General features: G+C 39.7%; 2 protein-coding genes across 3 annotated transcripts in view; one reads left to right on the top strand and one right to left on the bottom strand.

The window, feature by feature from the left end:
• LOC101123042 (UDP-glucuronosyltransferase 2C1-like) overlaps positions 1 to 24,570 on the top strand; it is a 66,727-nt gene that overhangs the window by 12,599 nt on the left and 29,558 nt on the right. The window lies entirely within an intron of this gene.
• Positions 11,558 to 24,570, bottom strand: part of LOC132659962 (craniofacial development protein 2-like) — a 44,780-nt gene continuing 31,767 nt past the window's right edge. The window contains exons 2-4 of one of the 2 annotated variants that reach the window (XM_060417162.1): positions 22,457 to 23,838; positions 18,170 to 19,998; positions 11,558 to 13,640 (exon numbers count right to left, since the gene is read on the bottom strand). In XM_060417162.1, coding sequence (XP_060273145.1) covers positions 19,965 to 19,998; positions 22,457 to 23,346 — 924 coding nt within the window. In that variant the 5' untranslated portion in view covers positions 23,347 to 23,838 and the 3' untranslated portion in view covers positions 11,558 to 13,640; positions 18,170 to 19,964. Of the gene's footprint in view, positions 13,641 to 18,169; positions 23,839 to 24,570 lie in introns of both variants that reach the window. The other variant, XM_060417163.1, reaches the window with a different exon arrangement.

Below are 24,570 nucleotides of genomic sequence, written 5' to 3'. Positions count from 1 at the left end.
CAAAGCAATTTACAAATTCAATGCAATCCCTGTCAAGCTACCAGCCACATTTTTCACAGAACTAGAACAAATAATTTCAAGATTTGTATGGAAATACAAAAAACCTCGAATAGCCAAAGCAATCTTGAGAAAGAAGAATGGAACTGGAGGAATCAACTTGCCTGACTTCAGGCTCTACTACAAAGCCACAGTCATCAAGACAGTATGGTACTGGCACAAAGACAGACACATAGATCAATGGAACAAAATAGAAAGCCCAGAGATAAATCCACACACATATGGACACCTTATCTTTGACAAAGGAGGCAAGAATATACAATGGAGTAAAGACAATCTCTTTAACAAGCGGTGCTGGGAAAACTGGTCAACCACTTGTAAAAGAATGAAACTAGATCACTTTCTAACACCGTACACAAAAATAAACTCAAAATGGATTAAAGATCTAAATGTAAGATCAGAAACTATAAAACTCCTAGAGGAGAACATAGGCAAAACACTCTCAGACATAAATCACAGCAGGATCCTCTATGATCCACCTCCCAGAATTCTGGAAATAAAAGCAAAAATAAACAAATGGGATCTAATTAAAATTAAAAGCTTCTGCACAACAAAGGAAAATATAAGCAAGGTGAAAAGACAGCCTTCTGAATGGGAGAAAATAATAGCAAATGAAGCAACTGACAAACAACTAATCTCAAAAATATACAAGCAACTTATGCAACTCAATTCCAGAAAAATAAACGACCCAATCAAAAAATGGGCCAAAGAACTAAATAGACATTTCTCCAAAGAAGACATACGGATGGCTAACAAACACATGAGAAGATGCTCAACATCACTCATTATTAGAGAAATGCAAATCAAAACCACAATGAGGTACCACTTCACACCAGTCAGAATGGCTGCGATCCAAAAATCTGCAAGCAATAAATGCTGGAGAGGGTGTGGAGAAAAGGGAACCCTCCTACACTGTTGGTGGGAATGCAAACTAGTACAGCCACTATGGAGAACAGTGTGGAGATTCCTTAAAAATTGCAAATAGAACTACCTTATGACCCAGCAATCCCACTGCTGGGCATACACACCGAGGAAACCAGAATTGAAAGAGACACATGTACCCCAATGTTCATCGCAGCACTGTTTATAATAGCCAGGACATGGAAACAACCTAGATGTCCATCAGCAGATGAATGGATAAGAAAGCTGTGGTACATATACACAATGGAGTATTACTCAGCCGTTAAAAAGAATTCATTTGAATCAGTTCTGATGAGATGGATGAAACTGGAGCCGATTATACAGAGTGAAGTAAGCCAGAAAGAAAAACACCAATACAGTATACTAACACATACATATGGAATTTAGGAAGATGGCAATGACGACCCTGTATGCAAGACAGGAAAAAAGACACAGATGTGTATAGTGGACTTTTGGACTCAGAGGGAGAGGGAGAGGGTGGGATGATTTGGGAGAATGGGAATTCTAACATGTATACTATCATGTAAGAATTGAATCGCCAGTCCATGTCTTACGCAGGGTGCAGCATGCTTGGGGCTGGTGCATGGGGATGACCCAGAGAGATGTTGTGGGGAGGGAGGTGGGAGAGGGGTTCATGTTTGGGAATGCATGTAAGAATTAAAGATTTTAAATTTAAAAAATAAAAAACTAAAATAAATAAATAAATTTTAAAAAAAAAAAGAAAAAAAGAGCAAATAGAGATGGAATGGTCCACTAGAAATCCTGGTAGAAATTAAATAATGATGACTTGTTTGGTTTGAACAGTGAGAAGTTAGGCTGGAGATGTGATTAGAGGATAGGTCATAAAAAAATCAAATGAGCAATACTAGGTATTCTTTAAAATCTAAGGTCATTTTATGGTTTCTGGTCTTACATTTAGATCTTTAATCCATTTTGAGTTTATTTTTGTGTGCAGTGTTAGAAAGTGATCTATTTTCATTCTTTTACATGTGATTGACCAGTTTTCCCAGCACCACTTGTTAGAGAAGACTTTTGGACTAAGAGGGAGAGGGAGAGGGTGGGATGATTTGGGAGAATGGCATTGAAACATGTATACTATCATGTAAGAAACAAATCGCCAGTCTATGTCCGATGCAGGATACAGGATGCGTGGGGCTGGTGCATGGGGATGACCCAGAGAGATGTTATGGGGAGGGATGTGGGAGGGGGGTTCATGTTTGGGAATACATATACACTCATGGTGGATTCATGTCAATGTATGGCAAAACCAATACAGTATTGTAAAGTAAAATAAAGTAAAAATAAAAATAAAATAATAATAATAATAAAATATCTAAGGTCAGTGAAGGATCAATGTATAATTTTTAAGCAGCAACATGATACAACTTACCCTTGCATAAATATGGCCTACTAAATTATTCAGAATGGAGCAAGATTTTTTTTTAATTATTTTTTTATTTTAAAAATTTTAAAATCTTTAATTCTTACATGCGTTCCCAAACATGAACCCCTCTCCCACCTCCCTCCCCACAACATCTCTCTGGGTCATCCCCATGCACCAGCCCCAAGCATGCTGCACCCTGCGTAAGACATGGACTGGCGATTCAATTCTTACATGATAGTATACATGTTAGAATTCCCATTCTCCCAAATCATCCCACCCTCTCCCTCTCCCTCTGAGTCCAAAAGTCCACTATACACATCTGTGTCTTTTTTCCTGTCTTGCATACAGGGTCGTCATTGCCATCTTCCTAAATTCCATATGTATGTGTTAGTATACTGTATTGGTGTTTTTCTTTCTGGCTTACTTCACTCTGTATAATCGGCTCCAGTTTCATCCATCTCATCAGAACTGATTCAAATGAATTCTTTTTAACGGCTGAGTAATACTCCATTGTGTATATGTACCACAGCTTTCTTATCCATTCATCTGCTGATGGACATCTAGGTTGTTTCCATGTCCTGGCTATTATAAACAGTGCTGCGATGAACATTGGGGTACATGTGTCTCTTTCAATTCTGGTTTCCTCGGTGTGTATGCCCAGCAGTGGGATTGCTGGGTCATAAGGTAGTTCTATTTGCAATTTTTTAAGGAATCTCCACACTGTTCTCCATAGTGGCTGTACTAGTTTGCATTCCCACCAACAGTGTAGGAGGGTTCCCTTTTCTCCACACCCTCTCCAGCATTTATTGCTTGCAGATTTTTGGATCGCAGCCATTCTGACTGGTGTGAAGTGGTACCTCATTGTGGTTTTGATTTGCATTTCTCTAATAATGAGTGATGTTGAGCATCTTCTCATGTGTTTGTTAGCCATCCGTATGTCTTCTTTGGAGAAATGTCTATTTAGTTCTTTGGCCCATTTTTGATTGGGTCGTTTATTTTTCTGGAATTGAGCTGCATCAGTTGCTTGTATATTTTTGAGATTAGTTGTTTGTCAGTTGCTTCATTTGCTATTATTTTCTCCCATTCAGAAGGCTGTCTTTTCACCTTGCTTATATTTTCCTTTGTTGTGCAGAAGCTTTTAATTTTAATTAGATCCCATTTGTTTATTTTTGCTTTTATTTCCAGAATTCTGGGAGGTGGATCATAGAGGATCCTGCTGTGATTTATGTCTGAGAGTGTTTTGCCTATGTTCTCCTCTAGGAGTTTTATAGTTTCTGATCTTACATTTAGATCTTTAATCCATTTTGAGTTTATTTTTGTGTACGGTGTTAGAAAGTGATCTAGTTTCATTCTTTTACAAGTGGTTGACCAGTTTTCCCAGCACCGCTTGTTAAAGAGATTGTCTTTACTCCATTGTATATTCTTGCCTCCTTTGTCAAAGATAAGGTGTCCATATGTGTGTGGATTTATCTCTGGGCTTTCTATTTTGTTCCATTGATCTATGTGTCTGTCTTTGTGCCAGTACCATACTGTCTTGATGACTGTGGCTTTGTAGTAGAGCCTGAAGTCAGGCAAGTTGATTCCTCCAGTTCCATTCTTCTTTCTCAAGATTGCTTTGGCTATTCGAGGTTTTTGTATTTCCATACAAATCTTGAAATTATTTGTTCTAGTTCTGTGAAAAATGTGGCTGGTAGCTTGACAGGGATTGCATTGAATTTGTAAATTGCTTTGGGTAGTATCCTCATTTTCACTATATTGATTCTTCTGATCCATGAACATGGTATATTTCTCCATCTATTAGTGTCCTCTTTGATTTCTTTCATCAGTGTTTTATAGTTTTCTATATATAGGTCTTTAGTTTCTTTAGGTAGATATATTCCTAAGTATTTTATTCTTTTCGTTGCAATGGTGAATGGAATTGTTTCCTTAATTTCTTTTCTACTTTCTCATTATTCGTGTATAGGAATGCAAGGGATTTCTGTGTGTTGATTTTATATCCTGCAACTTTACTATATTCATTGATTAGCTCTAGTAATGTTCTGGTGGAGTCTTTAGGGTTTTCCATGTAGAGGATCATGTCATCTGCAAACAGGGAGAGTTTTACTTCTTCTTTTCCAATTTGGATTCCTTTTATTTCTTTTTCTGTTCTGATTGCTGTGGCCAAAACTTCCAGAACTATGTTGAATAGTAGTGGTGAAAGTGGACACCCTTGTCTTGTTCCTGAATTTAGGGGAAATGCTTTCAATTTTTCACCATTGAGGATAATGTTTGCTGTGGGTTTGTCATATATAGCTTTTATTATGTTGAGGTATGTTCCTTCTATTCCTGCTTTCTGGAGAATTTTTATCATAAATGGATGTTGAATTTCGTCAAAGGCCTTCTCTGCATCTATTGAGATAATCATATGGTTTTTACTTTTCAATTTGTTAATGTGGTGAATTACATTGATTGATTTGCGGATATTGAAGAATCCTTGCATCCCTGGGATAAAGCCCACTTGGTCATGGTGTATGATCTTTTAATGTGTTGTTGGATTCTGATTGCTAGAATTTTGTTGAGGATTTTTGCATCTATGTTCATTAGTGATATTGGCCTGTAGTTTTCTTTTTTGTGACATCTTTGTCAGGCTTTGGTATTAGGGTGATGGTGGCCTCATAGAATGAGTTTGGAAGTTTACCTTCCTCTGCAATTTTCTGGAAGAGTTGGAGTAGGATAGGTGTTAGCTCTTCTCGAAATTTTTGGTAGAATTCAGCTGTGAAGCCGTCTGGACCTGGGCTTTTGTTTGCTGGAAGATTTCTGATTACCGTTTCAATTTCCGTGCTTGTGATGGGTCTGTTAAGATTTTCTATTTCTTCCTGGTTCAGTTTTGGAAATTGTACTTTTCTAAGAATTTGTCCATTTCTTCCACGTTGTCCATTTTATTGGCATACAACTGCTGATAGTAGTCTCTTATGATCCTTTGTATTTCTGTGTTGTCTGTTGTGATCTCTCCATTTTCATTTCCAATTTTATTGATTTGATTTTTCTCTCTTTGCTTCTTGATGAGTCTGGCTAATGGTTTGTCAATTTTATTTATCCTTTCAAAGAACCAGCTTTTGGCTTTGTTGATTTTTGCTATGGTCTCTTTTGTTTCTTTTGCATGTATTTCTGCCCTAATTTTTAAGATTTCTTTCCTTCTACTAACTCTGGGGTTCTCCAATTCTTCCTTTTCTAGTTGCTCTAGTTGCAGAGTTAGGTTATTTATTTGACTTTTTTCTTGTTTCTTGAGGTATGCCTGTATTGCTATGAACTTTCCTCTTAGCACTGCTTTTATAGTGTCCCACAGGTTTTGGGTTGTTGTGTTTTCATTTTCATTAGTTTCTATGCATATTTTGATTTATTTTTTGATTTCTTCTGTGATTTGTTGGTTATTCAGAAGTGTGTTGTTCAACCTCCATATGTTGGAATTTTTAATAGTTTTTCTCCTGTAATTGAGATCTAATCTTAATGCATTATGGTCAGAAAAGATGCTTGGAATGATTTTGATTTTTTTGAATTTATCAAGTTTAGATTTATGGCCCAGGATGTGATCTATCCTGGAGAAGGTTCCGTGAGCACTTGAAAAAAAGGTGAAATTCATTGTTTTGGGGTGAAATGTCCTATAGATATCAATTAAGTCTAACTGATCTAATGTATCGTTTAAAGTTTGCGTTTCTTTGTTAATTTTCTGTTTAGTTGATCTGTCCATAGGTGTGAGTGGGGTGTTAAAGTCTCCCACTATTATTGTGTTATTGTTGATTTCCCCTTTCATACTTGTTAGCATTTGTCTTACATATTGCGGTGCTCCTATGTTGGATGCATATATATTTATAATTGTTATATCTTCTTCTTGGATTGTTCCTTTGATCATTATGTAGTGGCCTTCTTTGTCTCTTTTCACAGCCTTTGTTTTAAAGTCTATTTTATCGGATATGAGTATTGCCACTCCTGCTTTCTTTTGGTCTCTATTTGCGTGGTATATCTTTTCCAGCCCTTCACTTTCAGTCTGTGTGTGTCCCTTGTTTTGAGGTGGGTCTCTTGTAAGCAGCATATAGAGGGGTCTTGTTTTTGTATCCATTCGGCCAGTCTTTTGCCTTTTGGTTGGGGCGTTCAACCCATTTACGTTTAAGGTAATTATTGATAAGTATGATCCCGTTACCATTTACTTTTATTGTTTTGGGTTTGGGTTTATACACCCTTTTCGTGTTTCCTGTCTAGAGAATATCCTTTAGAATTTGTTGGAGAGCTGGTTTGGTGGTGCTGAATTCTCTCAGCTTTTGCTTGTCTGTAAAGCTTTTGATTTCTCCTTCGTATTTGAATGAGATCCTTGCTGGGTACAGTAATCTGGGCTGTAGGTTATTGTCTTTCATCACTTTAAGTATGTCTTGCCATTCCCTCCTGGCCTGAAGAGTTTCTATTGAAAGATCAGCTGTTATCCTTATGGGAATCCCCTTGTGTGTTATTTGTTGTTTTTCCCTTACTGCTTTTAATATTTGTTCTTTGTGTTTGATCTTTTAATTTGATTAATATGTGTCTTGGGTTGTTTCGCCTTGGGTTTATCCTATTTGGAACTCTCTGTGTTTCTTGGACTTGGGTGATTATTTCCTTCCCCATTTTAGGGAAGTTTTCAACTATTATCTCCTCAAGGATTTTCTCATGATCTTTCTTTCTGTCTTCTTCTTCTGGGACTCCTATAATTCGAATGTTGGAGCGTTTCATATTGTCCTGGAGGTCTCTGAGATTGTCCTCATTTCTTTTAATTCGTTTTTCTTGTTTCCTCTCTGATTCATTTATTTCTACCATTCTATCTTCTATTTCACTAATCCTATCTTCTGCCTCCGTTATTCTACTATTTGTTGCCTCCAGAGTGTTTCTGATCTCATTTATTGCGTTATTCATTATATTTTGACTCTTTTTATTTCTTCTAGGTCCTTGTTAAACCTTTCTTGCATCTTCTCAATCTTTGTCTCTAGCCTGTTTATCTGTGATTCCATTTTGATTTCAAGATTTTGGATCATTTTCACTATCAATATTCGGAATTCCTTCTCCGGTAGATTCCCTACTTCTTCCTCTTTGTTTGGTTTGGTGGGCAACTCTCCTGTTCCTTTACCTGCTGAGTATTCCTCTGTCTCTTCATCTTGGTTATATTGCTGCGTTTGGGGTGGCCTTTTTATATTCTGGTAATTTGTGGAGTTCTCTTTATTATGGAGCTTCCTCATTTTGGGTGGGGTTCTATCAGTGGCTTGTCAAGGTTTCCTGGTTAGGGAGGCTTGTGTTGGAGTTTTGGTGGGTGGAGCTGGGTTTCTTCTCTCTGCAGTGCAGTGGAGTAACCCGTAATGGGTTACGAGACATCAAAGGTTTTGGGATAATTTTGAGCTGCCTGTATATTGAAGCTCAGGGGAGTGTTCCTGTGTTGCTGGAGAATTTGCGTGGTATGCCTTGTTTTGGAACTTGTTGGCCCTTGGGTGGAGCTTGGTTTCGGTGTAGGTATGAAGGCATTAGATGGGCTCCTATTGCTTAATGTTCCCTGAATTCAAGAGTTCTCTAATGTTTTCAGGCTTTGGATTTAAGCCTCCTGCTTCTGGTTTTCAGTTTTATTTTTACAGTAGCCTCTAGACTTCTCCATCTATACAGCACCGATGATAAAACATCTCGGTTAAAGATGAAAAGTTTCTCCACATTGAGGGACACTCAGGGAGGTTCACTGGGTTATAAGGAGAAGAGAAGATGGAGGGGGTAGTTAGAGGTAACTGGAATGAGATGCGGTGAGATCAAAAGAGGAGAGAGCAAGCTAGCCAGTAGTCACTTCCTTATGTGCGCTCTATAGTCTGGACCGCTCAGAGGTATTTACAGAGTTATACGGGGCAGAGGAGAGGGAGGAAGTAGACAGAGGTGACCAGGAGGATCAGAGAGAGGAATGAGTAGGAGAGAGACAAATCCTGCCAGTAACCAGTTCCTTAGGTGTTCCCCACCGTCTGGAACACACAGAGATTCACAGAGTTGGATAGAGGAGAGATGGGGGAGAAAAGAGACAGAGGCCACCTGGTGGAGAAAAAGGAGAGTCCAGAGGAGGAGAGAGTGGTCAAGCCAGTAATCTCGCTCTCAGGTAAGCTGGGGTAGTGAAGTTTGGGTTTTTAAATGTACAAAATTAGCAACAAACACCTAAGAGCAAAGATTAAAAATCTAGAGTAGAGGTTGGATTTTCAAAGATACAATATGAAAGAGAAGCAGAAGGAAAAAGGAAGAAAGAAAGAAAGAAAAAGAATTATTAAAAAACAAAGAAACAGACAAACAATCAAAAAAAAAGAAAACATCAACAACCATCCAAAGACTATATATGGTGTTTGCCTTTAAAAAAAAAAAAAAAGTCTTTTAAAAAAAGAAAAATAGTAATAATAGGTTATAGAAATAAAAATTAGAGGAGAAATAGAAACCTTAACAATTAAAAAAAAGTTAGAAAAAAAAAGCAAAAAAAAAAAAAAAGGAATGATTTTAAAAATATTGAAAATATATCTGCCCCTTTCTGGTGTTATGGGCCATGTGGGATCACTTCCAAGGTAGTTCCCTCTGTTTAACTTCTTCTGTTTGCTGGTTTTTTAGGCTCACTAGTTCAGTCGCGGTGTGGGGAGGGGGGATGCTGCAAACAAATAGCACTGTCGTGTGCACACAGTATCTCTGCCCCGCTTGACCTGTCCTTTCTCGCGGGGCACAAACCGCTCTGTTTCTAGGATGCTCAGCCGGGAACCGTCTGGGGCCGGCCCTAGGCTGCGTGCACTTCCCCGGTCCAAGCCGCTCATGTTCGGCGCTCAGGCAGCCCTCAGAGACACAGATTCGGCTGGAACTGCGCTTTGTGCCCTTCCCAGGTCCGAGTAGCTCAGGAGTTTGGCGAGCGCGATCACCTCGGCTTGTCACCTTTTCTGCCGCTGCTGCTCAGCTTTCTGGGTGGACCACTGGCGCACCCCGTGAGGCAGATTGTGACTGTCCAGCACCCCCAGAAGTCTTAGCAAAGGAGCCTGCTTGCAGTTAGGTAAGTAAAGTCTCTCCGGGTCTGCAATTGCCCCTTTCCAGTCCTTACGGCTCTGGCTGCCTGTCCCCGGCGGGGGATGGTCTGCAGCCGGCTTTTTCCATTCCGTCCTTTGTTCTGTGCTCGGTCCTGGTGGTGTCTTATGTTCGAGCTTTTCGCGTGGTAGCTATCCCACAGTCTGATTTGCTAGCCCAAGTTAGATCGTTCTGGTTGCGCGTGGGGCGTTCCTGCCCGATTCTTACAAAGCTCTGCAGCCCGCGCCTCCCGCGCGTCCCTGCCCTGCCCCCACTTCCCAATGGCGGATGCAGGCTTCTGTGCTGCTTTTCCGCTGGGGGAGTTACTGGTGGGCTTGTAATCTCTTGGTTTTAATTATTTATCTATTTTTCCTTCCTGTTATGTTGCCCTCTGTGTTTCCAAGGCTCGCCACAGACTTGGCAGGGAGAGTGTTTCCTGGTGTTTGGAAACCTCTCTTCTTAAAATTCCCTTCCCGGGACGGGCTTCCCTTCCCGGGATGGAGCTCCCTCCCCACCTCCTTTGTCTCCTATTTTGTCTTTTATATTTTATCCTACCTGTTTTTGAAGACAATGGTCTGCTTTTCTGGTTGCCTGATGTCCTCTGCCAGCCTACAGAAGTTGTTTGGTGAAGTTTGCTCAGCGTTGAAATGTTCTTTTGAGGAATTTGTGAGGGAGAAAGTGGTCTTCCCGTCCTATTCCTCCGCCATCTTTCCCTCCGTCCCCCAGAATGGAGCAAGATTTAAATAAGGGAGATAAGCTGAGAATCAGTTCAGCTGAGTTCACTCAGTAGTGTCTGACTCTGATCCCATGGACTGCATCTTGCCAAGCTTCCCTGTCCATCACCAATTCCCGGAGTTTACTCGAAACTCCATAGTATTGGTGTTTCACATGGTAAAGAATCTGCCTCCAATGCAGGAGATCTGGGTTTGATCCCTGGGTTGGGAAGATCCCCTGGAGAAGGTGGATAGAGTTGGTGATGCCATCTAACCACCTCATCCTCTGTCGTCCCCTTCTTCTCTTGCCTTCAATCCCTCCCAGCATCAGGGTCTTTTCCAATGAGTCAGTTATTCACACCAGGTGGCCAAAGTATTGGAGTTTCAGCTTCAACAGTAGTCCTTCCAGTGAACACCCAGGACTGATCTCCTTTAGGATGGACTGATTGGATCTCTTTGCTGTCCAAGGGACTCTTCAGAGTCTTCTCCAACACCACGGTTCAAAAGCATCAATTCTTTGGCACTCAGCTTTCTTTACAGTCCAACTCTCACATCCATACATGACTACTGGAAAAACCATAGCTTTGACTAGATGGACCTTTGTTGGCAAAGTAATGTGTCTTAATCCCTATGCAGTGCCCATTGGTAAATTAACCTGAAATATATGGTTAAATTCAACTCTATACAACTCTTTCTTCCCTTGAGCCAAAATCTTACCAATAGTCAGGCAGCTATGTCACATTAATGCTCCTTTGTGCTCAGAGTCTCAGTGATGTCTGACTCTTTTTGACCCCATAGATTGTACCCCACCAGTTTCCTCTGTCCATGGGATTCTCCAGGAGTGGGTTGCCATTCCCTTCAATTGAACCAGCATCACCTGCTTGGGAGGCAAATTCTTTATCACTGAGCAACCAGGGAAGCTATTAATGAGATCTCTGTAAACAGTAAAAGGAAAAAAAAGAAAGAAAGAAACTAAGTCCCAGGATCTTTTCTTCTTAACCTTTGGGTCCATATATTGAAGAAGTAGAGGGACAGCCACACTTATCCAAGTATGTGTGTTCTTAAAGCACTACAACAATCCTCTAGGGAAGGGGACCCAAGTAGGGATCCACAGCAAAGCTCATCTCTTCCTGGTAAGAAAGACATATGAAAAGGTTGGAGAGAGGACTGAGAAATATCCCTCCCATGACAACATCATGTGTGTTAGTCGCTCAGTTGTGCCCAGCTCTTTTCCACCCCATGGACTGTAGCCCACCAGGCTTCTCTGTCCATGGGATTCTCCAGGCAAGAATATTGGAGTGGGTAGCCATCCCCTTCTCCAGGGGATCTTTCTAACCCAGGGATCAAACCCAAGTCTCCTGCATTGCAGGCAGATTCTTTACCATATGAACCACCAGGAAAGCCATCATAAAAGATGTCATTTTGATTTTGGATGCCAAAACATAAGTTTGTGGAATTAGATAATTTGTTTTTCTTTGCTTTTCATGGTTCTCAGGGCAATAGGATGTATTAATCATACTCTCAAGTCATTCTACTCCATAATTAGGCCCACGGCAGGCATCTCTTTTGATTTACATTTCTTGTATTCGTTCTTTATCTTCTTTTCTTCCATTACTCTTCAACCAGTGAGCACCCAGTCAAATGTAGTTAATGTTTATATCATTGCAATTTATATAGATAACTGTGGATCCTCAAACTATCTGTAGAAATTTTTGAATTTTTAAATTATATAAATGATAGTGAAGTGAAAGTTCCTCAGTCATGTCCTACTCTTTGTGACCCCATGGACTATCCAGTCCATGGAATTCTCCAGGCCTGAATACTGGAGTGGGTAGCCTTTCCCTTTTTCAGGGGATCTTCCCAACCCAGGGATTGAACCCGTGTCTCCCACATTGCAGGCAGATTTTTTACCAGCTGAGCCACAAGGTAGCTATAATTCACATTTTCTCAACCTTATTAGTCTATGGAATTTTTTTCATATGTATCCAAGTTTCTATTTGTAAATATATTTCATTATTTCCGACTGTTGCAGAGATACTTGGTATATATATACCATATTTTATTTATTCCCCACAAAGGACAGTTAGGTGTCCCCATCTCTATGATACAGTAAGGAATAGTGGGAGGAAAAATTGCAAATCTTTGCATATATCTGAGATTTATATCCAATAGTGAAATGGTAGTGTCATGGGTCACTGCTGCTCCTAAGTCAATTCAGTCGTGTCTGACTCTGTACGACCCCATAGATGGCAGCCCATCCGGCTCCCCCGTTCCTGGGATTCTCCAGGCAAGAACACTGGAGTGGGTTGCCATTTCCTTCTCCAATGCATGAAAGTGAAAAGTGAAAGTGAAGTTGCTCAGTCATGTCTGACTCTTAGTGACCCCATGGACTGCAGCCCACCAGGCTCCTCTGTCCATGGGATTTTCCAGGCAAGAGTACCGGAGTGGATTGCCATTGCCTTCTTAATTTTGTTGTGCATTTAATTTCACTGGATATCTATAAAAATTTATTTTTTCAGCAGGAGTACGTAGGGACTACATCTTCCAGATCTTGTCTAAACCTTGACTATTATCTATTTTCTAATACAGGCCGGTTCCATAGAGGTAAAGTGATATTACATTGATGAATTTACAGATTATGTCAATCCATCTATAAATGTAGTGTAATGGTTAATTTTATGTCAGCTTGCCTGGGCCAGGTCCCCAGGTATTTAGCCAAACATGACTTTGGAAGTTTCCGTGAGGGTATTTTTGGATGACATTAGCATTTAAATATGTGGACCTTGAGTAACAAATTGCCCTACATTATATGGCCAAGGCTCATCCAATTAGTTGAAGACTTGAATGGAATGAAAGACTGAACTCCCCTAAGCAAAAAGAATTCTGCCAGTGGGCAGCCTTCAGACACGAACTGCGGCCGTGGCTCTTCTCTGAGTCTCCTGCTGTGATGGGCTGTTCTGCAGATTAATCTTGCTAGCCTCCACAGTCATGTGAGTCAACCCTTTGAAATAAATCTCTTCCCTGTCTTTTCATTTCAAGTTTTACACATTTTTTTCCTTCTCTTAATTGATTGAATTAGTTTTGTTAGCAGTTCAACAGGATAGAAAGATTTCTTTTACTTCAGCATGGCTAGATATGCTATTTCTATTTTGAATGTGAAGTCATATATTTCTGTTATATTATTGTTATCTTCATAGTATGCATCACAGGTATTTCTACATCTCTTATCTGGTCAGGAAGTTTATATGGCTACCTCATTTCTAAATGTATTCTTGGAAGCTTATACAAAGAAAATACAGCTAAAATAAAACTGCTAATTAAAACAAACAAACAAACAAACAGAACAAGATGAATGTACCAAAATAATATCATTTTGCTGACTATGTTTCAGCAGAAAATGAATGAAAATGGTATTAGCATCCAAGGCTAAATATGAAGTGAAGCACCAGAACTATTTAACTTAAAGCAGGAATCAAACGATCTTCATTTGGAGCATTGTGGAGAGGGTGCTGGAAGAGAATAGAGAATGCTAAATATAATAATTGACTTTACAATTAACAAGCTTACTTAGAAATTTGGCTGAGTCAGCTAGAGCTGTGTAAACTTAGAAAAATTACTTAACCTTATTGAAATAGATTACTCATCTATAAATATATACATTTCTCTTAGATTTAAATGATACATGTAAAGAGCTCAACACATGGCAGAAAACACATAATCAGTAATTTGTAAACACACACATATAAATTGGAGAGGGAACCTCCAATTTAAATCATTTTTAATTTGTTTAATAACCAATGATTTCAGGTCAAACTTTATACTCTGAAATGGTTAACATATGAAGAGACAGAATTGTTCTAATAATTCAGAAACATTAAGAAAAGTGTGCAACTGTCTTATTCTTGTAATTGTAAACTTTCATATTACAAAGACTCTTCTCCTCACAGGAGTTCAAAGAGTTTATACAAAGTTCTGGAAAAGATGGGGTCATGGTGTTTAATCTGGAGTCAATGGTCAAAAACCTCTCAGAAGGAAAGTTTAATATGGTTGCATCAGTCTTTGCCCAGATTCCACAGAAGGTCAGATAATTTTATTTTTTGAGGGGCAGCCTATTTTAAAATTCATGAAGATATCCTTAAATTGTGCTTAGAAATGTAGGAAAACTTATTGGTATTATTAACATCAATTTAAGTGAACTGTAGAGAAAAAAAATATTAAGGATATTCGATTTTTTCTTGCTTTAAGCCTGGCATCACTTACAGGAAAATATATTGCAAAATTTTCTTTAAATAATGAGGTAAAAATTATCATTGCTATTGTAGAAGTGGTCAGTTTTGTGCCTAGGCTTAAGGCTTCCATATAATCTAACCTTGTTTTTTGGTGTTTCTTGTTTGTTGTGTTTGGCTTTGAATTTTTGGCATATACACAAGTTACAATTACCATGATGTCTCCATAAGGGAATAGCTCAGTTCAGTTCAGTCACTCAGTCTTGTCTGACTCTTTGCGACCCCATGAATCGCAGCGCGCCAGGCGTCCCTGTCCATCACCAACTCCCGGAGTTCACTCAGACTCACGTCCATTGAGTCCATGATGCCATCCAGCCAACTCATCCTCCGTCGTCCCCTTCTCCTCCTGCTCCCAATCCCTCCCAACATCAGAGTCTTTTCCAATGAGCCAACTCTTCACATGAGGTGGCCAAAGTACTGGAGTTTCAGCTTTAGCATCATTCCTTCCAAAGAAATCCCAGGGCTGATCTCCTTTAGAATGGACTGGTTGGATCTCCTTGCAGTCCAAGGGACTCTCAAGAGTCTTCTCCAACACCACAGTTCAAAAGCATCAATTCTTCAGCGCTAGCCTTCTTCACAGTCCAACTCTCACATCCATACATGACTACTGGAAAAACCATAGCCTTGACTAGACGGACCTTAGTAGGCAAAGTAATGTCTCTGCTTTTGAATATGCTATCTAGGTTGGTCATAACTTTTTTTCCAAGGAGTAAGCGTCTTTTAATTTTAAGAGTATGGTACTAGCGTAGAAACAGATGCATCTACCAATGGAGAGGAATGAGAACGCTGAAATAAACCCTCACATACCAAACAGTAATTTGAAAAGAGAACCAAAATAGTCAATAGGAAAATGGTTGTCTCTTCATTAAATGGTACTGGGATAAATTGATAATAATATGAAGGAGAATGAAATTTGGGCCCCTATATTCCATCACTTACAAACATTGGCTAGAAATACATTAAATACTTAAACATAACTTTAAACCATGAAATTCCCAGAAGAAAACATAGGGGAAAAAAATCTCCTTGACTAAAGAAGACACACAAATGGCTAACAAGTATATGAAAAGGGGCTTGATGTCACTAAGCATAAGTTCAGTTCAGTTCAGTTCAGTCCCTCAGTTGTGTCAAACTCTTTGTTACCCCATGGACGGCAGCATGCCAGGCCTCCCTGTCCATCACTAACTCCTGGAGTTTACTTAAACTCATGTCCATTGAGTTGGTGAGGCCATCTCCAATCATCTGATCTTCTGTTGTCCCCTTCTTCTCCTAGCTTCAATCTTTCCCAGCATCAGGGTCTTTTCCAATGAGTCACTTCTTCACATCAGGTAGCCAAAGTATTGGAGTTTCCGCTAGATCATCAGTCCTCCCAATGAACACTCAGGACTGATTTCCTTTAGGATGGACTGGTTGGGTCTGCTTGCAGTCCAAGGGACTCTCAAGAGTCTTCTCCAACACCACAGTTCAAAAGCATCAATTCTTCAGCAGTCAGCTTTCTTTATGGTCCAACTCTCACATCCATACATGACCACTGGAAAAATCATAGCTTTGACTATATGGACAATGTTGCAAAATAATGTCTCTGCTTTCTAATATGCTGTCTATGTTGGTCATAACTTTTCTTCCAAGGAACAAGCATCTTTCAATTTCATGGCCGCAGTCACTATCTGCAGTGATTTTGGAGCCCAGGAAAATAACGTCTGTCACTGTTTCCACTTTTCCCCATCTATTTGCCATCAAGTGATGGAACCGGATGCCATGATCTTCGTTTTCTGAATGTTGAGCTTTAAGCCAACTTTTTCACACTCCTCTTTCACTTTCATCAAGAGGCTCTTTAGTTCTTCTTGTTTCTGCCATAAGGGCGGTGACATCTGTGTATCTGAGGTTATTAATATTTCTCCCAGAAATCTTAATTCCAGCTTGTACTTGATCCAGTACAGCATTTCTCATGATGTATATAAGTTAAATAAGCAGGGTGACAATATACAGCCTTGATGTACACCTTTCCTGATTTGGAAACAGTCTGTTGTTCCATGTCCAGTTCTAACTGTTGATTCTTGTCCTATGTACAGATTTCTCAGTAGGGAGGTCAGGTGTTCTGGTATTCCCATCTCTTGAAGAATTTTCCACAGTTTGTAGTGATCCATACAGTCAAAGGCTTTGACATAGTCAATAAAGCAGAAGTGGATGTTTTTCTGGAATTCACTTGCTTTTCTGATGATCCAGTGGATGTTGACAATTTGATCTCTGGTTCCGCTGCCTTTTCTAAGTCCAGTTTGAACATCTGGAAGTTCACAGTTCACATACTGTTGAAGCTTAATTTGGAGAATTTCAAGCATTACTTTGCTAGTGTGTGAGATGAGTGCAATTGTGTGGTAGCTTGAGTATTCTTTAGCATTGCCTTTCTTTGGGATTGGAATGAAAACTGATCTTCTCCAGTCCTGTGACCACTGCTGATTTTTTCCAATGTGCTGGCGTATTGAGTGCAGCACTTTCACAGCATCGTCTTTCAGGATATGAAATAGCTCAACTGGAATTCCATCACCTCCACTAGCTTTGTTCATAGTGATGCTTCCTAAGGCCCACTTGACTTCACATTCCAGGATATCTGGCTCTAGGTGAGTGATCACATCATCGTGGTTATCTGGGTCCTGAAGATTTTTTTTGTATAGTTCTTCTGTGTATTCTTGCCACGTCTTCTTAATATCTTGTTTCTGTTAGGTCCAGACCATTTCTGTCCTTTATCGAGCCCATCTTTGCATGAAAAATTTTATTTTCTTGAAGAGATCTCTAGTCTTTCTCATTCTATTGTTTTCCTTTATTTCTTTGCATTGATTGCTGAGGAAGGCTTTTTTATCTCTCCTTGCTATTTTTTGGAATTCTGCATTCAAATGGGTATATCTTTCCTTTTGTTCTTTGCCTTTCGCTTCTCTTCTTTTCATAGCTATCTGTAAGGACTCCTCAGACAGCTATTTTGCCATTCCCCCCCCCCCCCACCATGGATATTTTTTTTTTGGCTCCAAAATCACTGCAGATGGTGATTGCAGCCATGAAAGTAAAAGACACTTACTCCTTGGAAAGAAAGTTATGACCAACCTAGATAGCATATTCAAAAGCAGAGACATTACTCTGCCAACAAAGGTTCATCTAGTCAAGGCTATGGTTTTTCCTGTGATCATGTGTTCATGTGAGAGTTGGACTGTGAAGAAGGCTGAGCACCGAAGAATTGATGCTTTTGAACTGTGGTGTTGGAGAAGACTCTTGAGAGTCCCTTGGACTGCAAGGAGATCCAGCCAGTCCATTCTGAAGGAGACCAGCCCTGGGATTTCTTTGGAAGGAATGATGCTAAAGCTGAAACTCCAGTACTTTGGCCACCTCATGTGAAGAGTTGGCTCATTGGAAAAGACTCTGATGTTGGGAGGGATTGGGAGCAGGAGGAGAAGGGGATGACAGAGGATGAGATGGCTGGATGGCATCACTGACTTGATTGATGTGAGTCTGAGTGAACTCCGGGAGTTGGTGATGGCCAGGGAGGCCTGGCACACTGCGATTCATGGGGTCGCAAAGAGTCGGACAGAACTATGCAACTGAACTGAACTGAACTGATGGGTATGTTCTTGATCACTGCCTCCTGTGCAATGTCACAAACCACCATCCATAGTTCTTCAGGTGCTCTGTCTATCAGATCTAATCCCTTGAATTTATTTGTTACTTCCACTGTATAATCACAAGGGATTTGTTTTAGATCATACCTGAATGTCCTAGTGGTTTCCACTACTTTCTTCAATTTAAGTCTGAATTTGGCAATAAGGAGTTCATGATCTGAGCCACAGTCAGCTCCCAATCTTGTTTTTGATGACTGTTTAGAGCTTCTCCATTTTTGGCTGCAAAGAATATGATCAATCTGTTTTCAGCACTGACAACCTGGTGATGCCCATGTGTAGAGTTTTCTCTTGTATTGTTGCATCAGGAAATGCAGATCAAGTTTCTAGTAAGGCATGGCCTCACACCTGTTAGAATGGCTGGCATCAAAAGACAAAATAGAACAAGTTTTGGTAAGAATGTGAGGAAAGGGGAACTCTAGTTCATTCTTGATGGAACACAGTAGATTATGGAAAAACAGTATGGATTCTCCTCAAAAATTACAAATAGAACTATTGCTTAAAAACAGAACTACTATACTATCCAGGAAGCCTACTTCTGCCTATACGTCCAAGCCAGCCACCCAGGATGCATGCTCATTCATGTCTGACTCTTTGAAATTCCATGGACTGTAGCCCACGAGGTTCCTCTGTCCATGGAATTTTCCATGCTAGAATAGTGGAATGGGTTGCCATTTCCTACTCCAGAGGATCTTACTGACCCAGAGATTGAACCCACATCTCTTGCATCTCCTGTACTGCAAGGTGGATTCATTACCCCTGCACCACCTCGGAAGCCTATTTTTATCTAAAGGAAACAGAAAAAATATGAAAGAGATATTCACTCTCCCGTGTTCATCAACATTGTTCACAATAACCAGGATATGAAAACAACCTAAATGTCTGTCAGTGAATAAAAGGATAAAGGATATGTGGTTTATGTACATAAAAGGATATTATTAGCAATAAAAAAATAGGAAATCTTGCCATTTGTGATCACATGACATCATGCTAAATGAAATAAATCAAGGAAGAAAAAATATTGTGAGATATCATTATATTTGTGTATAAAACACACAGAAACAGAAGTGTGGTGGTTACTAGAAACTAGGAGTTGGAGAGCTAAAGAGATATTAGATGAAATTATAAATTTTTGATAAATTGAAACTTGCTTCAATGAATAACTTGTGGGGCACTTTGTACAACAAAGTTTAGCTGTGATCATAAGTGAGTAAATATATTAGGAATTTTATTATGAATAATTATACTTATTATGTTATTCTTTCTCACAAACATCAAATAAATAAATTATGTGGGAAAAAACATTAAAATTAAAAGAATTTCCAGGCTTTGGAAGAATATTTTTGAATATCAGATAAATTATTACTAAAAATTCAGTATAAATCTATGAACAAATTTTGACAATAGGGATTAGAATAATTATCTTGTAAATGCTTCCAAAGTTTGGTCAATATAGAATGACTTTTTATTTGAAGTCAATCCTCAACTTCCATTTTGTATTTCTTAAACACCACATATTAATTTCTGCAAGCTATATTATCAATACAACATTATCAAAGTTTACAACATGTGCCTCTTGTCCATGACCACATATTCAATACTGTTTAGCATTAGTTTAGTATTTATATGGTTATAATGATGAAATTTACATTTTATTTATTTATTAATTTGCATGTTTCTATTCTTGAAAGATTCTGTTTTTATTACTTTTTAATCTGACAAATATTTTGCTTCTTTGTTTTGGACCTGTTGTTGCGGTTGTTTCCTTGTTTTCCTGAGATATATCAAAGTTACTTATTCCTTAAATTCTTGTGAATTAAGAAAGGCCTGTCCGTATGTATATTTTTTTTTAATCAAAGGGCAACAGTTCAGTTCAGTTCAGTTCCTAAGTTGTGTCTGACTCTTTGAGACCCCATGGACTGCAGCATGCCAGGCGTCCCTATCCATCACCAACTACTGGAGCTTGCTCAAATTCATGTCCATCAAGTTGGTGATGCCATCCAACCATCTCATCCTCTGTCATCACCTTCTTCTCCTGCCTTGAATCTTTCCCAGCATCAGGGTCTTTTCCAGTGGGTCCGTTCTTCACATCAGGTGGCCAAAGTATTAGAATTTCAGCTTCAGTATCAGTCCTTCCAGTGAATATTCAGGACTGATTTCCTTTAGGATGGACTGGTTTGATCTCCTTGAAGTTCAAGGGATTCTCAAGAGTCTTCTTCAACACCACAGTTCAAAAGCACAGTTCGAAGGGCAGGATGACTCTGTATAATTTTTCTTTTGGTTCAGAAGTCTCATTCTCAGGACTTTCTACATGCTGTTCCACTATTTTTTTTAAAAAAATTTATTTTTACTTTATTTTACTTTACAATACTGTATTGGTTTTGCCATACATTGACAGGAATCCACCACGGTGTACATGCTATCCCAAACATGAACCCCCTCCCACTTCCCTCCCCATAACATCCCTCTGGGTCATCCCCATGCACCAGCCCCAAGCATGCTGTATCCTGCATCAGACATAGACTGGTGATTTGATTCTTACATGATAGTATACATGTTTCAATGCCATTCTCCCAAATTATCCCACCCTCTCCCTCTCCCTCTGAGTCCAAAAGTCCACTATACACATCTGTGTCTTTTTTGCTGTCTTGCATACAGGGTCATCACTGCCATCTTTCTAAATTCCATATATATGTGTTAGTATACTGTATTGGAGTTTTTCTTTCTGGCTTACTTCACTCTGTATAATCGGCTCCAGTTTCACCCATCTCATCAGAACTGATTCAAATGTATTCTTTTTAATGGCTGAGTAATACTCCATTGTGTATATGTACCACAGCTTTCTTATCCATTCATCTGCTGATGGACATCTAGGTTGCTTCCATGTCCTGGCTATTATAAACAGTGCTGTGATGAACATTGTGGTACACGTGTCTCTTTCAATTCTGGTTTCCTCAGTGTGTATACCCAGCAGTGGGATTGCTGGGTCATATGGCAGTTCTATTTGCAGTTTTTTAAGGAATCTCCACACTGTTCTCCATAGTGGCTGTACTAGTTTGCATTCCCACCAACAGTGTAGGAGGGTTCCCTTTTCTCCACACCCTCTCCAGCATTTATTGCTTGCAGATTTTTGGATCCCGGACATTCTGACTGGTGTGAAGTGGTACCTCATTGTGGTTTTGATTTGCATTTCTCTAATAATGAGTGATGTTGAGCATCTTCTCATGTGTTTGTTAGCCATCCATATGTCTTCTTTGGAGAAATGTCTATTTAGTTCTTTGACCCATTTTTTGATTGGGTCGTTTATTTTTCTGGAATTGAGTTGCATAAGTTGCTTGTATATTTTTGAGATTAGTTGTTTGTCAGTTGTTTCACTTGCTATTATTTTCTACTTTAATGTTCTATGGTCTCCATCAATAGTGACTGCACTTCAGTGTGGGAGAATAGCCTCCCTTCTTCATCTCCTTTACAGATCCAAGGAAATAGTTCATCTAAGTCAACCATTACAAAACCTAAACCCAAACTTCTGATCTTCTGTTTCTTGACAGAAGTTAAACCGGTTACTGTTCATGGGGTTCTCAAGGCAAGAATACTGAAGTGGTTTGCCATTACCTTTTCCTAAAGGAAACCAGTTCTGAATATTCATTGGAAGGACTGATGCTAAATCTGAAACTGCAATACTCTGGCCATCTGACTTAAAGAACTGACTCATTAGAAAAGACCCTGATGTTGGGAAAGATTGAAGGCAAAAGGCAGAGGGCAGAAAGGATGAACTGTTTAGATAGCATTACTGACTCAGTGGACATGAATTTGAGCAACCTTTTGGAGATAGTGAAGGACAGGGAAGCCTGGCACGCTGCAGTCCATGGGGTTGCAGAGTCAGACATGACTTACCAACTGAATAGTAAAAAATATTACATCAAAAGACATTATCTTATTGCCAGAGTAAATCATTTAACAGTATGGAAAGTTATCACTTTTATTACATGAATCAGATTTTAAGACAAAAGTCATTAGTGCTTCCAATTTTTATATTTTATATCTTAAAGTATAATAACTACTTAAATATTTCAAATTTCACGAAGGCTTTCTTATCTCTGCTTGCTATTCTTTGGAACTCTGCATTCAGATGCTTATATCTTTCCTTTCGTCCTTTGCTTTTCACTTCTCTTCTTTTCATAGCAATTGTAAGGCCTCCCCAGACAGCCATTTTGCTTTTTTGCAGTTCTTTTCCATGGGGATGGTCTTGATCCCTGTCTCCTGTACAATGTCATGAACCTCATTCCATAGTTCATTAGGCACTCTATCAGATCGAGGTCCTTAAATCTATTTCTCACTTCCACTGTATAATCATAAGGGATTTGATTTAGGTCTTACTTGCATGGTCTAGTGGTTTTCCTTACTTTCTTCAATTTAAGCCTGAATTTGGCAATAAGGAGTTCATGATCTGAGCCACAGTCAGCTCCTGGTTTTGTTTTTGCTGACTGTAGAGAGCTTCTCCATCTTTGTCTGCAAAGAACATAATCAATCTGATTTTGGTGTTGACCATCTGGTGATGTCCATGTGTAGAGTCTTCTCTTGTGTTGTTGGAAGAGGGTGTTTGCTATGACCAGTGCATTTTCTTGGCAAAACTCTATTAGTCTTTGCCCTGCTTCATTCTGCATTCCGAGGCCAAATTTGCCTGTTACTCCAGGTGCTTCTTGACTTCCTACTTTAGCATTCCAATCCCCTGTAATGAAAAGGACATCTTTTTTGGGTGTTAGTTCTAAAAGGTCTTGTCGGTCGTCATAAAACCGTTCAATTTCAGCTTCTTCAGCATTACTGGTTGGGGCATAGACTTGGATAACTGTGATATTGAATGGTTTGCCTTGGAGACGAACAGAGATCATTCTGCCGTTTTTGAGATTGCATCCAAGTACTGCATTTCGTACTCTTTTGTTGACCATGATGGCTACTCCATTTCTTCTGAGGGATTCCCGCCCGCTGTAGTAGATATAATGGTCATCTGAGTTAAACTCACCCATTCCAGTCCATTTTTGTTCACTGATTCCTAGAATGTCGACGTTCACCCTTGCCATCTCTTGTTTGACCATTTCCAATTTGCCTTGATTCATGGACCTGACATTCCAGGTTCCTATGCAATATTGCTCTTTACAGCATCGGATCTTGCTTGTATCACCAGTCACATCCACATGGGTATTGTTTTTGCTTTGGCTCCATCCCTTCATTCTGTCTGGAGTTATTTCTCCACTGATCTCCAGTAGCATATCGGGTGCCTAATGACCTGGGGAGTTCCTCTTTTAATGTCCATTTTGCCTTTTCATACTGTTTATGGGGTTTTCAAGGCAAAAATACTGAAGTGGCTTGCCATTCCCTTCTCCAGTGGACCATGTTCTGTCAGACCTCTCCACCATGACCCACCCATCTTGGGTTGCCCCGCAGGCATGGCTTGGTTTCATTGAGTTAGACAAGGCTGTGATCCTAGTGTGACTAGAGTGACTAGTTTTCTGTGAGTATGGTTTCAGTGTGTCTACCCTCTGGTGCCTTCTTGCAACACCTACCATCTTATTTGGGTTTTTCTTACCTTGGGCATAGGGTATCTCTTCATGGCTGCTCCCGCAAAGCACAGCCACTGCTCCTTACCTTGGACGAGGGATATCTCCTTACCGCCGCTGTTCCTGACCTTCAACGTGGGATAGCTCCTCTAGGCCCTAATGTATTAGTTTCAGATGATGACAAAAATTTAATCAATAGTCAACCTAGGGAAAAAATGGAAAATTTTATCAGTGCCAGTCGAGGACTATAATCCTAGAGAAAATCTGGCAAGAAACTCTGAAGAATGGTCTGCCATTAGAAGTTAAAGAACTGTCATATAAGTTTTTGAGGGAAAGGGCTATATATAGTGGGTTATATATCAGAACACTGTATTGCCAGTTTATGTAGTCCTAAAAAATGATAAGCTCCATAAACCTCTTATCCGTATTCATCAGAGGGCAAGTGAAAGTGAAAGTCACTCAGTCCTGTCTGACTCTGTGCGATCCTATGGACTATACAATCCATGGGATTCTCCAGGACAGAATATTGGAGTCGGTAGCCTTTTGCTTCTCCAGGTTATCTTCCAACCCAGGGATCAAACACAGTTCTTCACTCAGTTGTGTCTTACTGTTTGTGATCCCATGAACTATACAGTCCATGTAATTATCCAGGCAAGAATACTGGAGTGGGTAGCCTTTCCCTTCTCCAGGGTATCTTCCAACCTAGAGATCAAACCCAGGTCTCCCACATTGCAGGCAAATTATTTACCAGCTGAGCTACCAGGGAAGCCCCATCAGAGGACAGACAGAATGAAAACTACACTCACAGAAAACTAACCAAACTGATCACAAGAATCACAGCCTTGTAGAACTTAATGAAACTATGAGCTGTGCCATATAGGGACACCCAAGATGGATGAGTCATGGTGGAGAGTTCTGACAAAACATGGTCCACTG

This window comes from Ovis aries, chromosome 6 (genome assembly GCF_016772045.2).
Source record: "Ovis aries strain OAR_USU_Benz2616 breed Rambouillet chromosome 6, ARS-UI_Ramb_v3.0, whole genome shotgun sequence".
In the NCBI taxonomy this organism is placed as follows: domain Eukaryota; kingdom Metazoa; phylum Chordata; class Mammalia; order Artiodactyla; family Bovidae; genus Ovis; species Ovis aries.
The sequence above is the reverse complement of the archived record's forward strand: the minus strand, read 5'-3'. Positions and strand labels throughout refer to the sequence as shown.